The 18,188-nt window shown below is 34.7% G+C and overlaps 1 protein-coding gene and 1 pseudogene across 1 annotated transcript; both read left to right on the forward strand.

The window, feature by feature from the left end:
* Window positions 1-276: 276 nt before the first annotated feature.
* Window positions 277-5,141, forward strand: LOC21411694 (annotated as a pseudogene).
* An 8,741-nt stretch (window positions 5,142-13,882) lies between these two features.
* LOC21396915 (3-hydroxy-3-methylglutaryl-coenzyme A reductase 1) lies at window positions 13,883-16,170 on the forward strand. The gene is made up of 3 exons (XM_010092425.2): window positions 13,883-15,009; window positions 15,123-15,651; window positions 15,818-16,170. Exons 1-3 carry the CDS (start codon window positions 14,024-14,026, stop codon window positions 16,061-16,063), a joined length of 1,761 nt encoding a protein of 586 aa, XP_010090727.1. The 5' UTR covers window positions 13,883-14,023; the 3' UTR covers window positions 16,064-16,170.
* The last annotated feature ends 2,018 nt before the right edge of the window (window positions 16,171-18,188 follow it).

An 18,188-nucleotide genomic window follows, 5' to 3' on the forward strand; every position in this document is an offset into this window, starting at 1 on the left:
AAACTGAAATCAATCTCTAAATAAAACTACTAAACGCATTTTTAGAAATAATTCAAAAATGAAACTAAAAACGTTTTCATTTTCATTTTCGTACAGAAAATAAAAACGTTTTGGAACCAATTCCAAACGCACCCATAGGGTTATATTTTTTTAAAATTCGAATTTAAATAGGCCTAACCCGCAATTTGCGGGTTGGGCCGCGGGCCGGGCAACATTTCACCCGATTCACGTTTTCTCCAAAAACTCCCTGATGCCCTAACCCCATTTCTTGCTCGACCACCGAGCTCTAGCCATTGACCATCGACGCCATGGCTTTGAAGCTCCCAAACCAACTCCGAGCTCTCTACGCATCCACCACCCGTCACCGGCTTCTCTCTCCTCGATTCCCGAACCCTAACCAAGCTTTCCGAGACCTCCTTCTCGGTTTCAATGGCAGACTCTTCTCGGATGCCCCATCTCCTCCCCAAGTTTCTTTTTCTCCGTCGACTTCAGTTCCTCCGCCTTCTGGTCCAAACACTTCAGCTCCGTTGTCGTTGAATTAGAAAGAGCTAGCTAAGTTCTTTGCCATTGCCGAAACCTGGTGAGCTCGCCATTGCCGACAACTTTTTCTCCCTTTCTCAAACTCAGGTACCTTTTGAGTTTGAGATGCAAAAAATTTAATCCCCAGATTTTTATTTTTCGTTTTTTTTTTTTCAATTACTGGCTTGGTGGGGTTTTCTCTAGTTTTGGCCTCAGAATGCTTTTTGGTTTTCTAGGTATTGACTTGATCATAGAATTTATGCATTCACTGCGTGTTTGCTCGCTGGATTGGTTTGTATGTTCCTGGTATGAGTTTCTGAGCACTTCTATTTTACTTATTCAAGCAATTGGGTAACTTTATATATATATATATATATATATGTTGAATTTTGTTTTAATCCAAAATTTAGAGTTTAGCATCTTATGCAAATTGCAATTTCTGAGTAACTAATCATGAAAAGCTACAAAGTTTATACAAAATCCACGAACCATTGAGTATGAAAATTTTGTTTATTTCCCTATAAATAGCCCGGTTAAATTATTCTTACATAGAGCATTTGATCATGGAGTGTTTTTGGTTTAGAGCTTCTAGTTATTTTATAGTCTTCTGAGAACAAAATTGTGGCTTTTTTTTTATTGCCAAGAAAGAATTAGTCCTACTGAAGATCAAGAGAAAGGAGTAATTATATGTTACTTTTCTATAATTACTCCTTTCTCGGGAGAGTTAAGATAGATTTGGATTCATCATTTTATAGTTTTCAGGCTTAGAAAGGTGATGTTAAAATGGATTGTTGATGCAGTTGTAGCCTTATAACTTTCTTTCACTTCCTTCGCAGTCAATGATTGTTAAAAGAGGTATGAAGTCATAGATTAAAATTAGTTTTCACCTACCCGAGTGACCCGAGCCTACCTGAGTTCACCCGAAAGGTTGCGGGTTTGTAGACTTAAGAGAGTGTTGCGGCCCAAAGTTTTCTCAACCCGCACTGATCGGGTCGGCTCAATTTTTCTGCTCAACCTGACCTTACCCGGCCGATTTACACCCCTATTTGGAACTGAGAAAAAAATAATGATAAAATTTTTTAGGAAATTTTATAATGTAAAACTAGGATTTTATTTTCCTAAAAAAATAATGAGGAAAATCAAAATTCAAAATTTACTCTTTAAATCTCTTATCTCTCATTTCACATTCTCATCTTTTTTAGGGTGATTGGTATGAGAATTCGTGCCATGATTTGTGGCTCGCTATAGTATTTTTTCTCACAAAAAATACACGTAAATTGAGAATAATTCTAAATTATAATTCTCAATTTATAAACTAAATATGCACTCTATCTCTCATTTCACACTCTCTCACCCCTCACTCAATCTCTCTCTCTTTCTCTCTCTCCTCACCACATATCTCTCTCACTTCCTCTTCCTCTCCCCTTTCTCTCCTCAACGGATATCTCTCTCTTCCTCTCTCTCCTCAACCAATGGCCATGTTTAGAATTGATTCTATTTTTGTTTTTCACGTTTTTTGAGAAAAAAAAATGAAAACGTTTTTAAAACGACGTTTGGCACAATAAAGACAAAAAACGAAAATGAAAACGATTTTTTAGTTTAGTGTAAAATAAGAGAGAAATGAAAAATGACTTTTAGTCGTTTTTTATTTTTTATTTTTGTTTTATCCTCTCTCATGAAGAGAGAAAGAGATAGAGACATTAATGGATTTTTTTATACTGAAAACAATCTCTTGATAAAATTATCAAACACATTTTTAAAAATAATTTCTATTTGAGATTAAAAATGTTTTTATTTTTATTTTTATATAAAAAATAAAATTATTTTAAAATAAATTTCAAATATGCCCAATATCTCTCTCCCTCTGCTTTCTCTTTTCTTCACGCCCTCCCTCTCTTCACTCTCTCTCTCCGCTATGGTGAGAATTCCCCTCCCTCTTTCTCTCTCCCTCTTCTCTAACTCTCTCTCTTTAGGTGATTTTACCTTCCGAAACAAAAAATTTTCCTCCTGTATTTTTTTGAGTTCCAAACAAAGTAAAAACCTTTTTTTTCTTTTTTCTTCTTTTTTCTTCTTTGCATTTTTTTCAACCTTAGAATATGGGTTTCAAACATAGCGTTAGCTGAAAGGAAAACAAGAGGGGCAAAAAAAAAAAAAAATAATAATAATAATAATAAACGACTCTATTGATAAATAGATTCGTGTATCTCGAGAAAGCACTCCAACCTTTTTCTTTTTTAAATAAATGATGGGACACTTGTATCATTTTCTATTATTAAAGCTCTGTCGATCCAAATAAAAAGGGAAAAAATAAGTGTGCGTTTTTTTCGTATAATAATTTATGGTTATAGTTCGTAATTTATTATAATATTTTTTTTTTATAAAAATTATATATAAATTAAAAATGTTTTTGAATCACAATTTTAAATGTTCAGGTCTCGTTTACTTCGCTGATTCGAGTTTAAAATTTGAGTTGAGATGTGATTTTATGTGAGTTTTTTACTGTAGTGAAAAAGTTAGATGTGATTGTTTGTAAGAGTTTTTTACTGTAGAAAAACTCAAATTCTAAACTCGAATCAGCGAAGTGAACGGGGCATAAATCTCTTATCCTGAAAAACAAGGACAAAATTAACTTGTAAAATTATTAACTAATACGAGCTTTCTTCTTTTGTTTAAGCCGAGAGAATAAAAGTGAAGCAATGTTTGCGATAAACAAATATATATGTGCATATATTTTGCTGAAGAGCAGGCATTAAGTTCCAATAACATATATGTACTACGTAAATATAGTTATATATACAAGACAGCACATCTGAACATGATCAGCATTCGTTTTCATACAGGATTCGGTGGGTATATGTTATATATTGCATTGTCTTCTATAATCACTTGAAACAAATATATACTGCAAAGAATCGATTACCCTCTTTTGTTGAATAGAGAAAGCCACTGGTGAACCTTGACACACCTGAACTATACGCCACACAAAAGAAAGAAGATGGAAGCAATAGTTCTATAGCCATCACCAGCCATCGGCCACCTTATCTCTCTCGTTGAGCTTGGAAAGCTCATTCACGCTTTCAAACCTTCACTCTCCATTCACATCATCTTGACTACTGCACCTTATAACGCCGGCGACACCTCCGCCTACATTGGCGGCGTCTCCGCCACCACTCCTTCCATCACCTTCCACCACCTCCCGCCCATCTCCCTTCCTCCCGAGGCTTTGACCGCCTCGCCCCACCACGAATTCCTAATGTTCGAAGTCCTCCGAATCAACAAACCTATTGTGGCCGAAACCCTGCGTTCCATCTCTCAAAACCACGCCGTTCGTGCTTTCATCATGGACTTCTTCTGCGCTAGCATTATCGACGTCTTCTCTTCCGATCAAAATGAGCTCAAGAATATCCCCACTTACATCTTCATGACTTCGGGTGTCGGTTGCTTAGCTTCTTTTCTTTACCTGCCAACCATTCATGAAATTATCCCAAAGAGCTTCAAAGACCTTAACAACGCCAACATACACATGCCCGGATTACCACCAATTCCTTCCTTGGATCTGACGACGGCACTTCTCGACCGTAGTGATAGGGCCTATGAATACTTTCTCGAGTCCACAACCTGCTATCAAAGATCAGATGGACTAATCGTAAACAGTTTTGAGTCGTTGGAGCCTCGAGCCGTCAAAGTCATATTAGATGGATTATGCGTGCCGGATGCTCCCACACCTCCGTTGTATTGCATTGGACCATTGATTACCGCAAAAGATCAGCAAAAAGGAACAGATGATCAATTCGAGTGCTTAAAATGGTTGGACTCGCAACCAAGAGAAAGCGTGGTTTTTCTTGGTTTTGGAAGCTTAGGCTTGTTCTCGAGAGAGCAATTGCAGGAAATAGCGGTGGGGTTGGAGAGAAGCGGCCAGAGGTTCCTGTGGGTGGTGCGAAGTCCACCGCCAAAGAAGGAGAAAGGACTGGTGGTGAAGAACTGGGTCCCACCGGAAGCAGACTTGGATTCGTTATTCCCACAAGGGTTCTTGGATCGAACCAAAAATAGGGGACTGGTGGTGAAGAACTGGGTACCCCAGGTGGAAGTACTGAATCATGAGTCGGTGGGCGGATTCGTGACTCACTGTGGATGGAACTCGGTGCTGGAAGCTGTCTGCGCCGGCGTGCCGATGGTGGCGTGGCCACTCTACGCGGAGCAGAGGTTCAACAGGGTAATTCTTGTTGACGAAATCAAGATTGCTTTGCCCATGAACGAGTCCTCCTCCGACGGGTTTGTGACCGCCGATGAAGTTGCGAAGCGGGTCATCGAGTTGATGACGAACCCAGATCAAAACGGTGACTCAGTAAGGAAGCGTGCATTGTCATTGAAGGACGAAGCCAGAGCTTCTCTAAGCGATGGTGGGTCGTCTCGAGTTGCGTTAACCAAACTCATTGAGTTCATGTGGAAGAACGGCTGAGTTGTCCGACAGATGTAAATTCAAACAAACACGAATAAAGCTTCGGCTGAGTTGTCGGGCATTTTTCTCTCTTAATTTTTACTACTTATTTTTCTTATATTTCCTGGGGTCTGCAAATGATGTTGTATGATTATCATCATATATAATTATCTTACTATTAGCAGACTGTTGTTGTCCTCCTTGTTGGTTGTTCGTTTCGTTCTCGTGTTTGTTGCATAAGAGAAAAAAAAAAAAAAAAAAAAAAAAAAAAAAAAAAAAAACGCTTACTTACCTACTATGAGCCAAAGGAATATTTAGGTACCTACCAAGGATGAAAATATCTACCTACACATGTTTCGTGTTTTGTAATACCTAGCATCAAAGACATTTACAACCTACTACAATAATCCAATTGCGGAGAAACCAATATGAAATTAATGTAAAATTTGGGGGATTATTTTTCTTTTTTTTATATTAACCCGTAAATTACTTTACACTTCGGTCTCGTTCATTTTATCGATTTAAATTTTTAATTTTAAATTTTTATAATTAAAAATTCTTAAAAAATATCATATCTAATTTTTTTTATTATAATTAAAAATATTAAAAAAATATTACATCTCAATTTAAATTAAAAATTTAGGCCTTCATGTTATAAACAAATATGTATTTTTCTTGTCTTTTGCCGAAAGACAGCTGGCCGTGCCCTGGCATCTCTTCCTTAACCCAGCCTATCCTTTGCCAAGTGGCCCATTACCATAGAGGAAAATCTATGAAAAAGATATAAGACCTGCAACTTACAATCATATTTAGGCTCGTTCGGTAACGTTATAAAAATTATTTTGTTTTCAAATACAAAAATAAAAATGAAATTATTTTAAAAATTATTTTATGACTAATTTTAAAATTATGATAAGTACTAGAAAATAAAAACAGAAAAAAAAAATTTTAATTATTTTCTAATTTTTTCACTAAAATTATTCTTATTATTTTTTATTTTTAAAATATTTACCAGTTTAAAGATCGTTTTTATTTTCGTACCTTAAAAGGTATATAAAAATGATTTTAAAAACAAATAAAAATTAATTATAAACACACTCATTGTTTTGCTTTTGCAATATATATGTGTGTGTATATATGTGTGCATTATTCAAGTTTTCAGCCAACTAGGTAAAAAAAGGTCGAGTATTTTCTATAAAAACTGTCTCGAGAGTTATTGCCTTCACCTGTGTCTGAGCATGCAAGTGGGTTGATGAATGCAAAGGATCGCTAACAAAGTTAAGATCCCGTTTATTTTATCGATTCGAGTTTAGAATTTAAGTTTTGTTACAGTAAAAAACTCTAAAAAATAATCACATTTAATTTTTTTATTACAGTAAAAAACTCTCATATAAAGTCACATCTCAACTTAAATTAAAAATTTAAATCAACAAATTAAACGGGTCCTAAATTATTATAGATGAATAGACATCGAGAAGATCGATCATCTACTAACTTTACATTTTGTTAAAAAAAAAATCTAAATTTGTTTAGATGTCACGACCCCAAAGATAGGGCCGTGATTATTTTAAAATTTAACTTAATTAAACTAGACTGTTTAACCAAATTACAAAATAATTACATAAATATCAATATAGTTTGTTCCGGAGACTTTCTTTCACAAATAATATTTAGAACAGTCCATTAAGTCCAAGAAAAATAATACAACTCAGGGACAATGTCGACCAATACAGTTTACATACAGAAATACAGTACATCTCAGAAATTAAATCCGTAAATCCGAAACAAACGTACCGCTTCAAATTTCGCACATTCAATCCATTGACATCCACTTGTCACGCTGTAAATTTAAACCGCTAACTCTGGATGAGGGGTTTAAAATATTGAAAACATAATAAAAGTGAGCGGAAGGTCGTAGGATATAATTTTATAAAAACATTTTAAATAAGATACTCACGGTCCGAAGACATACACCCGGAACCGATCATACAATTTAGAAAAGGAAATACTCACATAGTAGAAAATATCTGTATAATGAAAGTGTGCAGCTCATCATACCACTAAACAAGGAGCAGTAAAATGTCTGTCTAGTAAAAAGTGCATAGCCATAGTTCAACAAAGCAAGAAGTGGATCCGTACGGGTTTCGGGACCTGCCCCTAAGGATGCGATTCCTACATCCCGATCTCTGAGGCCACCATGCGTTGTATCATTCCTTAAAATATTTCATTTTAAGAAATGATACTCTTTAAAATCTCATTTTCAAAATCATTGGAAAACTTAATAGCATTATTCATGCTATTTCCTTTAAAATCATTTTCTTTCAACATGTTTTGTTTTAAAACATTTTCATTGGCCAAAATCATTTAAAGTGAGGCTAACAAGGATATGGATAAGAATATCCTACCTCTCGGATGTCAAACCTGGGCTAGCCTTTCGTTCTCCTAGCATCTGCTTTCCTTAAAGCTTTAATACTTGACCTTCTCCACTAACTTTATCACAAAAGCAATATCTTAGGAAGTATTTCTCATTCCTAAAATGAATTAAGCTCAATCATGTTTAATTGTTTCCTATTAGTGTGCCTTGACTCAAATCCAAGTCTCACAAACGATTTTATAATCAGCTTGGGGGTTCTTTAAAGATTAAAATCCAATTCATGGGTTTAGTTTCCTATTTAATTTCAGCTTAAGCATGCCAGCATAAATAGGAAAAATGCCAAACATGCAATTCAAGTTCAATTTCAAAATAAATTCTCCAGAATCCATCAAAATCAGTTTCCAATCAATTCAACAAGTCCAATAACTGAAAACCTCTAAATTTCAATCAATTTCAATAATAATTGTTTAAATCCAAAGCTAACTCAAAATTATTCAAATCTAACCAAAATTAAACTTTCTTAAGCTTAAAATTCGAATCAAAGAGTGGGTTTCAAAGGGTTTTACCTTAAATCAGTTTATGGAGCTTTGTCTCCCTCAGTTTTTCCCATTTTCGTTCGTTTTTTTTTTTTGTGTCTCGGCCAAACTGCCGAGAGAGAGAAAAATGACCGAAAAAGGGAGAGAGAACCGGAGAGAGACAGCCGGCGGGAGAGAGAGATAGAGAGCCTGGAGGTGGTTGGCCGGCGTGGAAGAAGAAAGGAGAGAGAGAGATGCGGTGGTTGGTGAACCAGAGGAAAGAAAGAAGAAGCAGAAAGAAAGGAAAGAGAGAGAGGGGTCTGGGGGAGGGGCTGCACGGGAGGAAAGAGGATGGATAAGAAAAGAAATATGGAAAAATAAATAAATAAATAAAAATACATTAAAATTAAGTGTATTTTTAAAAAATTTTGAGGTGAAAATTGAAAAATTAAGAGGACATTTGGTTGGAGAATTCAAACCATGTGATTCGAACCATTTTTAATTTACGTGTATTTTTTGTGAGAGAAAATACTGTAGCGAACTACGAATCATGATTCGAATCAGGGAACGAATCCCTCTACCAAACATCCTCTAAAATTAATTTATAAGTCTTTAAAATAACTCAAAAATTTAATATTAATCACAAAATTAATTTTAAGCATATTAATATACACAATTAATATAATTAAATATGTTTAATTTTAAAAGGCGTTTCATTAGATAACAATATTTTTTTTTTCTTTCAACAGTTGCGAGACAACAAGTTTTGGACAAGAAGTTTGTTGATTAGAGAAGAAGTACAACTAATTAATAGTATTTAATGAAAACTATAAACTTATGATTGATAGGAATTCGTGGCCTTCTATAGATCTCTCTTTTGTTCCAGTCAATAGAGTACTCAAAACGGTTCAAGACCGGACTTTCATTTGTCAAGATAGCCTCCATGCATATTTCTGTAAAACATCACACATGTTGAAATATTGCCCGTATAAAAATCTCTAGGATCTTAATTAATATATTGCTAGCTAGCTAATATGGCGGGAAATTCTTTCCACCAACTTTTTATTAGTATTTTTTTTTTCTCAATAAACTTAATATTTGTTCTTTTGGAGTAAAACTAAAAAAAAAAAAATTGAAGTTAAAAAAAATTTAAAGTTAAGTTATAACATTTTTTAAGTACATGTTCGTTTGTAAAATTTGAGTTTGATTTTGAGTTTAGGATTAAAATTTGAGTTCAAGTTTCTCTTTTAACTCAAGTTCTTAAACTTAAACTCAAGTTAATGAATAATATTTTTTTTATTCTTAAAAACGTCATAACTTTTTCGTTTTAATTCCGATTGAGATTATTTTTTTCTGTGCATTTACAATGAAGAGACGAATAAAATCTCATCCACATATCCTATTAAAATTTTTCATCACCATTGAATTTTTTATTAAAATACTATCTAAATACAAATTTAAATTTTGACTTACTCAAATACAAACTCAAATAGATTTTTAATTTAAATTATAATTCAAATATGCACATTAAAATACAAACTTAAATTATAATTTTAATAATTTAACTTAAAAATTATACTTAAATTATCATAACTTAAAAATATAACCGAACAAATTTTTAATTTTTATTAGCTAGATAGCTAGTATCGTTCTGTTTGTTTGCACGTAACGCATGCCACCAAACTTGTGTGCCAAAGTGTGTTTGTCAGTTTTGGGTATTATATATTGACCTGGCGCGCAGGGAAATGAGAAAGTAAAGGCTAGAGATACACTAGCTAGCTGTAGAATCAGCTGTGAGTACGAGAGAATCTTGAATTTGACTTTCAGTTTTGGGAACATCGTTTTTTCCAAACTGGGGGTTCACTCGATTGGCCTTAAAAACATTTTTTAAAAAATGCTTATGTAATTCTTTGAAGTGTTAGCACCAATTCTTATCCCAAATGTTTATATCAATTTGACTTAATATTTTTATTAGTAAATATAATAATTTTATTATTAATTAACGTGATAATTTTTTAAACAATCATTAAAAAAAGAGTTTTTTTTAGTAATTTACTTTACCAATAGTCACAGTTTTTTATCATTAAATTTAATCAAAATTACATCATATTAAAAAAATATAAAAAAATGGATTCTAATATGTATCTTATTGCTGAAAAATAAAAAACTAGTGTTAATTTATTTTTACAAGAATTATAAAAAAAAAGTCCCTAAAAAAATGATCCTTAATAACTATGGCCTTATGCTTTTGTGTTTGTACTCAATTTAAAAGCCATATGATTAGACTTTATACTCGATTGACTAGTTTGGATATCGTTGCTTGCTCACGATATAGACTAATTTTACATTAAACAACTTGTATCTTCTTACTCCCTCGAAGAAAATCATGTACTTTTTTAGCTTCTTAAGAAAATACAATTGCAAATCAACTTTTCTTCTTCTTGTTGCGAATCAACTTTCTCTAACACACGGCTTAATTAATTTAATTAGTTCTGGCAGCCAAAATAGTTTAACTGACAAAACCACAGAGTGAGTTTGTATTACTGTGTTGTTGAAGTTTTTATTATTATACTGTTTCTTGAATTATTATTTTTATGTCAATTAATTGTCCCTCATATTTTGAAAAATGTAAATTGACAAAATATCAATAATTCATATAGCATTTATGAAATAACATTAATTCAGGAGTATTTTAAACTACTTTTTATACTTCAAAAGGTGAAGTATTCAATTATTTTCCAAAATTAGAAGGGCAAGTTAAAACAATATATAAAATTCAGGGGACGTTTATAAACGAATAAAAGAGAAAAGGAAAACACTATCTTCGAAATCTTTACATATACACTGAATAAACTATGGAAAAGGGCAAACGGCCTCTCTTCCCGTATCTTGGAAATTAGAATCCATCATTCCCATAGTAATCATAATTAGTGGAATAAGAGATCAGAAAAAGACCTCCATTAATGTACGAATATTATATATCTTTTCAAATATATATATAAAAGGCGACTCCAGTGCCAAAAAGTTCTCGTATTATGACAGGTTCGAAAAAAAGTTCAATCTCATATGTACGCAGTTTTACCCTGAATGAGAGGCCGTTTCCAAATATATATATATATATATAGCTATTAATGCAGTCATCACAAAGAATCAAAGATCAATGACTTAAAGAAAAATGGATATATAATAACTTTGCGCTTGTTATGCGTTGTTGTGGGTCTCACTGAATATTCTCTGGTTATGGAGTGCCAAAAGACAAACAGAAGTATATATTCTTATTGTTGACGGAAACTCTTATATTTTCTCCAAAATTTTCTTATAATTCCTCATATGATACTCTTAATTAACTTTATTTATTGAAAAATCAAACAGAAGTATTCTTATATATAGTTGACGAAAACTTTTTTAAGAAAAATCAATGGTAATTTGGCCTTTTTCAAAAAAAAAAAAGAAATAATAATTTCATAGATACACGTTAAAGAGAGGTTTTCGATACGTCATGTTATCAACATAAAAACTGCGTCTCACACTTTCCTTCGTGAAAATACAAAGCAAAACACAAAATCAATTCGGTAAAAACAGAGAATATTTTTGTGTTTATCTCAAAGAAACCCATGTGTTTACTTTGCCTTCTTCTTCTTGTTTTTTCCCTCCTCAAATCTTTTGCTATTCGATGTGTCTATTTTTACATTGAAGAAGACCATTAAATATTTCATAATAAAAGTCTGTTATATTGAGACCATTAAATATTTCATAATAAAAGTCTGTTATATTGTTATCTTATAATTTCTCATACAATCATACTGAACTTTATTGATTGACAAATCAAAGAGAAGTATTATTATCGTTGGGAAAAATTTTTCCCTTGCAGAAGTGAGATATGGGCATGTAAATCATTTTATTATAGAGAAAGGGTAGTGTCACTTTTTCTGTCACTTTTTTTATTATTTTCTACAGTGATTGTTTAACACGTAGAATCTACTAATATGATATATTGTTATTTAAATAAAAAAAATAAAATAGTGGAGTTATCATATCAAACAATAAATATAAAAAGTCAAAAAAAAAAAACAGAAAAAATCACACTAGCATTTCTATTCATTATATTAATAAGAACTTACCAACCTAAAACATTGCGAATTTCAAAAATGTAAAAGAATAATAGAATTTGAAGAAAGGGAAAGACGAGCATGCAGGGAATGAAATCCTACAAAACTTCAGTCAAGAAAGGAATAAAAGAAAAGGAGGAAACAAGTCAAATAACAATCGATATAAAAGGCAAAAGCGTGTATATTTTGTTTTTGGCATTACTTAAAATACTCGCATTAATTCTCTCGTATCTCAAATTAAGTTAGATAGTTTTTGTGTATAGAAGAACAAAATGGCCTACTGAAATCCGGTAACATTTCAAACTCATGAAAAAACAAGAACAAAATGGAAAGGGAACTTTTCTAGTATGTTAATATATCAGTAAGTTAAGTTTTATGTCTGTTAAATCTGTATAAAATAACGTAAAAGTTAAAAAGTACACATATCCAACAGTTAAAAAAATATGACCTACTGATACGCCAGACGTACTAGAGAATCTCCTAGAAAATAATTAAAAAACCCCATTTTTCAAGTGGTAGTAAGAGGAAACTGTTGACGGTGCAAATCGTTAACTCGGATTTTATCTCTCCGGGAACTCTTACACTGCAATTCTAACAAATTAAGTCAATAAAAAATACAGAAAATAAAGAAATTACACGACTTTATATGGTTTGGCAAAATATTATTGTCTACGTCTACTTGTGAATGCACTAAATCTCAAGAGTACATAAGATTTTTCTTTAGAGTAGGAAAGTGTGCGTGAAAAATTAAATGAGGAGTTCAGCCTTTATTTATAGGCTTTCTTCTGGATTCAGAGACTCTTATCCCTAATTTTTTGATGATGATCCCTTTATCTCCTCTAATTAGGGGATTTTACAGTTATATTTCCACATCTGAATATCTGAATTTAGGAGATTATTTTCATTGATCATCATCTGATATTCCTGTTTGAATTCAGATATCTGATGAGGTTTATCCTCTCCTGATTTGGCGGGATTGGATTTGAATATGATCCTCTAGTCTTTTCTTCTGATTCTGTAGACTTCTCGACGCAAAAACGTTCAAAGACTTCTAAGAACTTCTCGACTTGAATGTCTTATCTTTAAGAGTGCTCAACCTAAAGACATCTCATTAGCTGTCAGTTCTCGACATCAAGGATCAGCCTTGACTTCTAGAGCTCTCGACGCATGTTCTCAAGAAGATGGTTTAACTGCTCGACCATGGTGCAACAGAAACATAATCTGACTTCGGAGTTAGAGATAGATACTATCGAAATGACAAAACATAGAACCAAACAAAATTAATTAAAGAACTTAATAAAAAAATCCAAGCCCCCCCAAAAAAGTTAATTTATTTAAATAAACAACAAGGAAGGAGACAAGAACGAAGTTGGTCTATCGTTTATGTTTTATGTTATTCTTCCACCACTAAAGTGCGCACAATATAGAAGAGGTGCACTGTTTTGACTAGTTTTCAAACGTGCCAAACAGCCCAAGTAAAATACTTCACTTGCCAACTTTCTCTTTTTTACAGAAAAATAAAAAGTTACACTACAACAACTCTCAAGTTTAAGTGGAATTATAACATATTTTTTTATAAAAACTTTTATGAATAGTAAAATCTAGTCGTGATTATTTTAATATTCGTTATACTTTATACTTCAAAATTAGAAGTGATTATTGCAATAATTTTAATTTCTCTTATACGCTAAATTTTTTGTCATATAAAATTATGCTGTGTGTTAAAGTCTAAACTCACTTTTTATTTTTTTCCCTTTAATTAGGCCTATAAAGTTACAGTCCTTTCCTTTGGAAAATGTCTTTTTGCGTCCCCACACGCGCGAATTCTAAACCCCGCGAGTAAGTTCGTCTCTCTTCCTCAACACTCGCTTTACTTACCAACACTATAAATACCAACATCCCCTCAACCCTCGCTTCACCTCCCAAAAGAAAACAAAACAAACCCACCCAAAAAAAAAAAAAAACGTTTCAGATTCTTAATTTCTGGTCCTCAGCCAGCTCAGCTCGGCCCATTCTTCGCCGTCCGATTCGCCGCCGACGTCTTCTCAACCACCGCACGATCGAAGAGATGGACGTCCGCAACAGGCAATCGGCGAAGCCGGCCGGGCCCACCGTCCTGAAGGCGAAGAAGCTTGTCGACGTCGAAAGTGATCGGAATCCGAAGGTCTCCGACGCTCTCCCGATGCCTCTGTATTTAACGAACGTCACGTTTTTCACGCTCTTCTTCTCCGTCGTCTACTTCCTCCTCACGCGGTGGCGGGAGAAGATCCGCACATCCACGCCCCTCCACGTCCTCACCTTCTCCGAGATCTCTGCCCTTTTCGCCCTCCTCGCCTCCTTCATTTACCTACTCGGATTCTTCGGCATCGATTTCGTCCAGTCCTTGATCCTCCGTCCCTCCGCCGACGTCTGGGCCGCCGACGACGACGAAATGGTCGAAATCCTTAAAGACGACTCCCGCAAGGTCCCCTGCGGCGCCGCTCTCAATTGCTCGATTCCGCCGCCGAAGGTCGTCGACCCGGTGCCGGTGACGGTTTCGGTTTCGATTCCAGTGCCGGCGTTTGAGATGACTGAGGAGGACGAGGAGATTGTGAAATCCGTCGTCGCGGGGGCGACTCCGTCGTATTCCTTGGAGTCGAAGCTCGGGGATTGCCGGAGAGCGGCGGCGATAAGGCGGGAGGCGTTGCAGAGGACGACCGGGAAGTCTCTCGCCGGTCTTCCGTTAGAGGGATTCGACTACGATTCAATCTTGGGGCAGTGCTGCGAGATGCCGGTCGGGTACGTTCAGATTCCGGTGGGGATAGCCGGCCCTCTGTTGCTCGACGGGAGGGAGTATTCCGTTCCCATGGCGACCACCGAGGGTTGCTTGGTTGCCAGCACCAACCGGGGCTGCAAGGCTATTCACCTCTCCGGCGGAGCCAGCTCCGTTCTGATGAGGGACGGGATGACCAGAGCGCCTGTTGTGAGATTCTCCACCGCAAGAAGGGCTGCTGAATTGAAGTTCTTCTTGGAAGATACTGCCAATTTCGAGACCTTGGCCATGGTATTCAACAGGTTCGTCATTTCACGACTTTTGGAATTGACATGTGACTTGTGTGTTGAAATCTTTCTGTACTTTGACTGACAGAAATTGACCATTACGTCTTTTTCTGTTGAATTATCTACAGATCAAGCAGATTCGCGAGGTTACAGAGCATTAAGTGCGCAATTGCTGGGAAGAATCTTTACACGAGATTCTGTTGCGGTACCGGTGACGCCATGGGGATGAACATGATTTCCAAGGGTGTCCAGAACGTTCTGGATTTCCTCCAGAACGACTTCCCAGACATGGACGTGCTTGGAATCTCTGGAAACTTTTGCTCTGACAAGAAGCCCGCCGCGGTGAACTGGATTGAGGGACGGGGAAAGTCTGTGGTCTGTGAGGCGACGATCAAGGGAGACTTGGTGAGGAAGGTGCTTAAGACCAATGTGGAGGCCCTAGTGGAGCTCAACATGCTCAAGAATCTCACGGGCTCCGCTATGGCCGGTGCTCTCGGGGGCTTCAACGCCCATGCCAGCAACATCGTCTCCGCCGTCTACATAGCCACTGGGCAGGACCCCGCCCAAAACGTGGAGAGTTCTCACTGCATCACCATGATGGAGCCTGTCAACGACGGAAAGGATCTTCACATTTCCGTCACCATGCCATCCATTGAGGTCAAAATTAGTTTGTTCTATCAAACTCTCTCATTTTGTCTTTTTAAGTTATTTTACTATCTATCTAACTTAGGAACATGCACTGTAACTTCAAAATATTTAACAAATATCTTATGCCAATGTCACAAAATATTTATCTAACAAGTTTTTTGATTGTGTTTTGCAGGTCGGAACAGTTGGAGGTGGTACGCAGCTCGCATCGCAGGCGGCTTGCTTGAACCTGCTCGGAGTGAGAGGCGCGAACAGGGAGGAACCGGGATCGAACTCGAGGATGCTGGCGACCATTGTTTCTGGTGCTGTTCTCGCTGGCGAGCTCTCTCTCATGTCTGCTCTTGCTGCTGGACAGCTCGTTAAGAGCCATATGAAGTACAACAGATCCAGCAAGGATGTTTCCGCTGTTGCTTCTTCTTAAAGAGAATTATAAATTACATATTCCAATTCATAAAACGCCAAGGATATGAAAGATGCGGAAGCTCCATAGAATAATATTTTTACACGGACACTGAGAGAAAGGATCGGGACAGCGAAGAACACAAAACATCAATTAAGCCAGCCTAGGCCCAAGGGAAAAGAAAATTTACTGTTGTATTATTTTTTCTTTTTTTTTTTTTTTTTTTTCCTTTTATGTTCAATTAAGCTGCACTGTGTAAGAATTTCTCTGGAAAGTTGTGTAAAAAAATCATGATGGCAAACGTTTTGGTATCGCTTTCATCCATGTTGTGTGTTGGCCAGTAGTACATATTATTTAGTTACATTTTTTAGCTACAGTGATTTAAATATATATTTTAAGTTGAATTTGAGTTATATCTTAGGTTAAAGTTGTTATTTGAGTTTGTGTTTAAATGTGCATATTTAATTTATGATTTGAATTGATGATCTATTTGAATTTGTGTTTGAATGGGTCAAAATTTAAATTTATATTTAGATAGTATTTTAATAAAAACTCAAAAGTGATGAAAAATTTTAATAGGATATATGGATGAGATTTTATTCGTCTTTTCGTTGTGAACGCATAGAAAACAAAAATCATCTCAATCGGAATTAAAACGAAAAAATTATAGTGTTTTAAAGAATAGAAATGAGTTTAAGAACTTGAGTTGAATGAGAAATTTAAACTCAGATTTTAACTACAAACTTAAGTTAAAACTTGAATTTAAACTCAAGTTCAAACTCAAATTTTACAAAAAAAAAACATGAACTTGAATAAAGTTGTAACTTGAATTTAAACTTTTTTTGAATTTTGATAAAAAAAAAAAAAAAAAAACAAGCCATTTATCGTAAACTTCTGTTCTTAAAAGAACATGAATTATTAAATGGTTTTATTCAGATTTTAAATGTGATGTATTACTTTTGTGATGCACAAGAAAAGTAAACTCTCAAGGCTAACATTTGATGTTGGTCCAATCATGCAAAAATCTATCAACTTCTAAATTGTCTTTTTCGTGGGAGTTTGAAACTTTGAAGGTTTGAAATAACATTTGCATGGACTATTAGAGGCAGCCTTATGGAGAGAACTCTTTTTGTGGTCAAGAAAGATTACTGAGCAATCCTATTTTTTTCTTTATGAGATTAAAACTTTGTTATTCACCTAAAATGGGTTGTATTAAATAGGTAAATGAGACTGAATTTAGTGGGACTCATTTAGTACGAGCGGCGAGATTTAGCTTTATAGGAATGAGTACTATTTTTCATGAGGCTCATATGTACCCTGATCGGCCAAGTACGTCCCCTTGTGTCTTATAATTTTACTTGCATGTCCTACCAATAGAACTTTACAGTGTACATGATTTTGACGCGCCCACAGATGAAATTGGGGCCCCTTGATTATTAGAGTTACCTAAAAATTATCGCATGATATTTTGTAATTATTCTTCAATGGGGTCTTTATGTCATGAATCAATACTCGCATCATTGTGTACGAATTTTTGCATCAATTTTCACGCTTAAATCTCACGCACACTCGTACCAGTTGTACGGTCTGTTAATTATTATATATAGGTATCTATATAATTCTCACATGATATTCTATAATTTTCCAGTCCTTAATTATGTCAAGCTTTCTAAGGTAGGACTAGTACATCTTTCTTGACGTTAGATTTGATAATAATCTCGTCAATACAAGTAAGTATACAAAAGTGACAAAAACTACCATAAATTTGACGATTTAAAATAAAATCTTAAAATCCTACTAACAGAGAATATTTTTTTAGTACTTACAATAAAAATCTTATTATATCAGTTGGCATTCACATCATATTCGTAAACTCTATTTTTTTTTTTTCCTAAAATGAGCAAACATAATATTATTGTCGTAATGGTTAGTTCTCGCTCATCATTTTGTTGTTTGTGGAGCATATTGTTAATTATCATATGGGTACCTACATATATTTTCACATGATATGTTGTAATTTCTCTTACATGAGAGTCCTTTTGTCAATTGTTTATTCACATTATGATGTGTGAACTTTATATAATTTTTGTAATACTTGTATTTCACGCTCTCCCTTGTCAAATGTGGAGCCTATAAAATTGTTACA

The sequence above is a fragment of the Morus notabilis genome, unplaced genomic scaffold, assembly GCF_000414095.1.
Source record: "Morus notabilis unplaced genomic scaffold, ASM41409v2 Scaffold338, whole genome shotgun sequence".
Classification (NCBI taxonomy): Eukaryota; Viridiplantae; Streptophyta; class Magnoliopsida; order Rosales; family Moraceae; genus Morus; species Morus notabilis.

Excerpts from the sequence above, each read along its gene's own strand:
- LOC21396915 (XM_010092425.2), top strand. The coding sequence starts at position 14,024 with ATGGACGTCCGCAACAGGCAATCGGCGAAGCCGGCCGGGCCCACCGTC. Across the intron at positions 15,010-15,122 it reads TTGGCCATGGTATTCAACAG|ATCAAGCAGATTCGCGAGGT; the intron begins GTTCGTCATTTC and ends AATTATCTACAG. Across the intron at positions 15,652-15,817 it reads TCACCATGCCATCCATTGAG|GTCGGAACAGTTGGAGGTGG; the intron begins GTCAAAATTAGT and ends TGTGTTTTGCAG.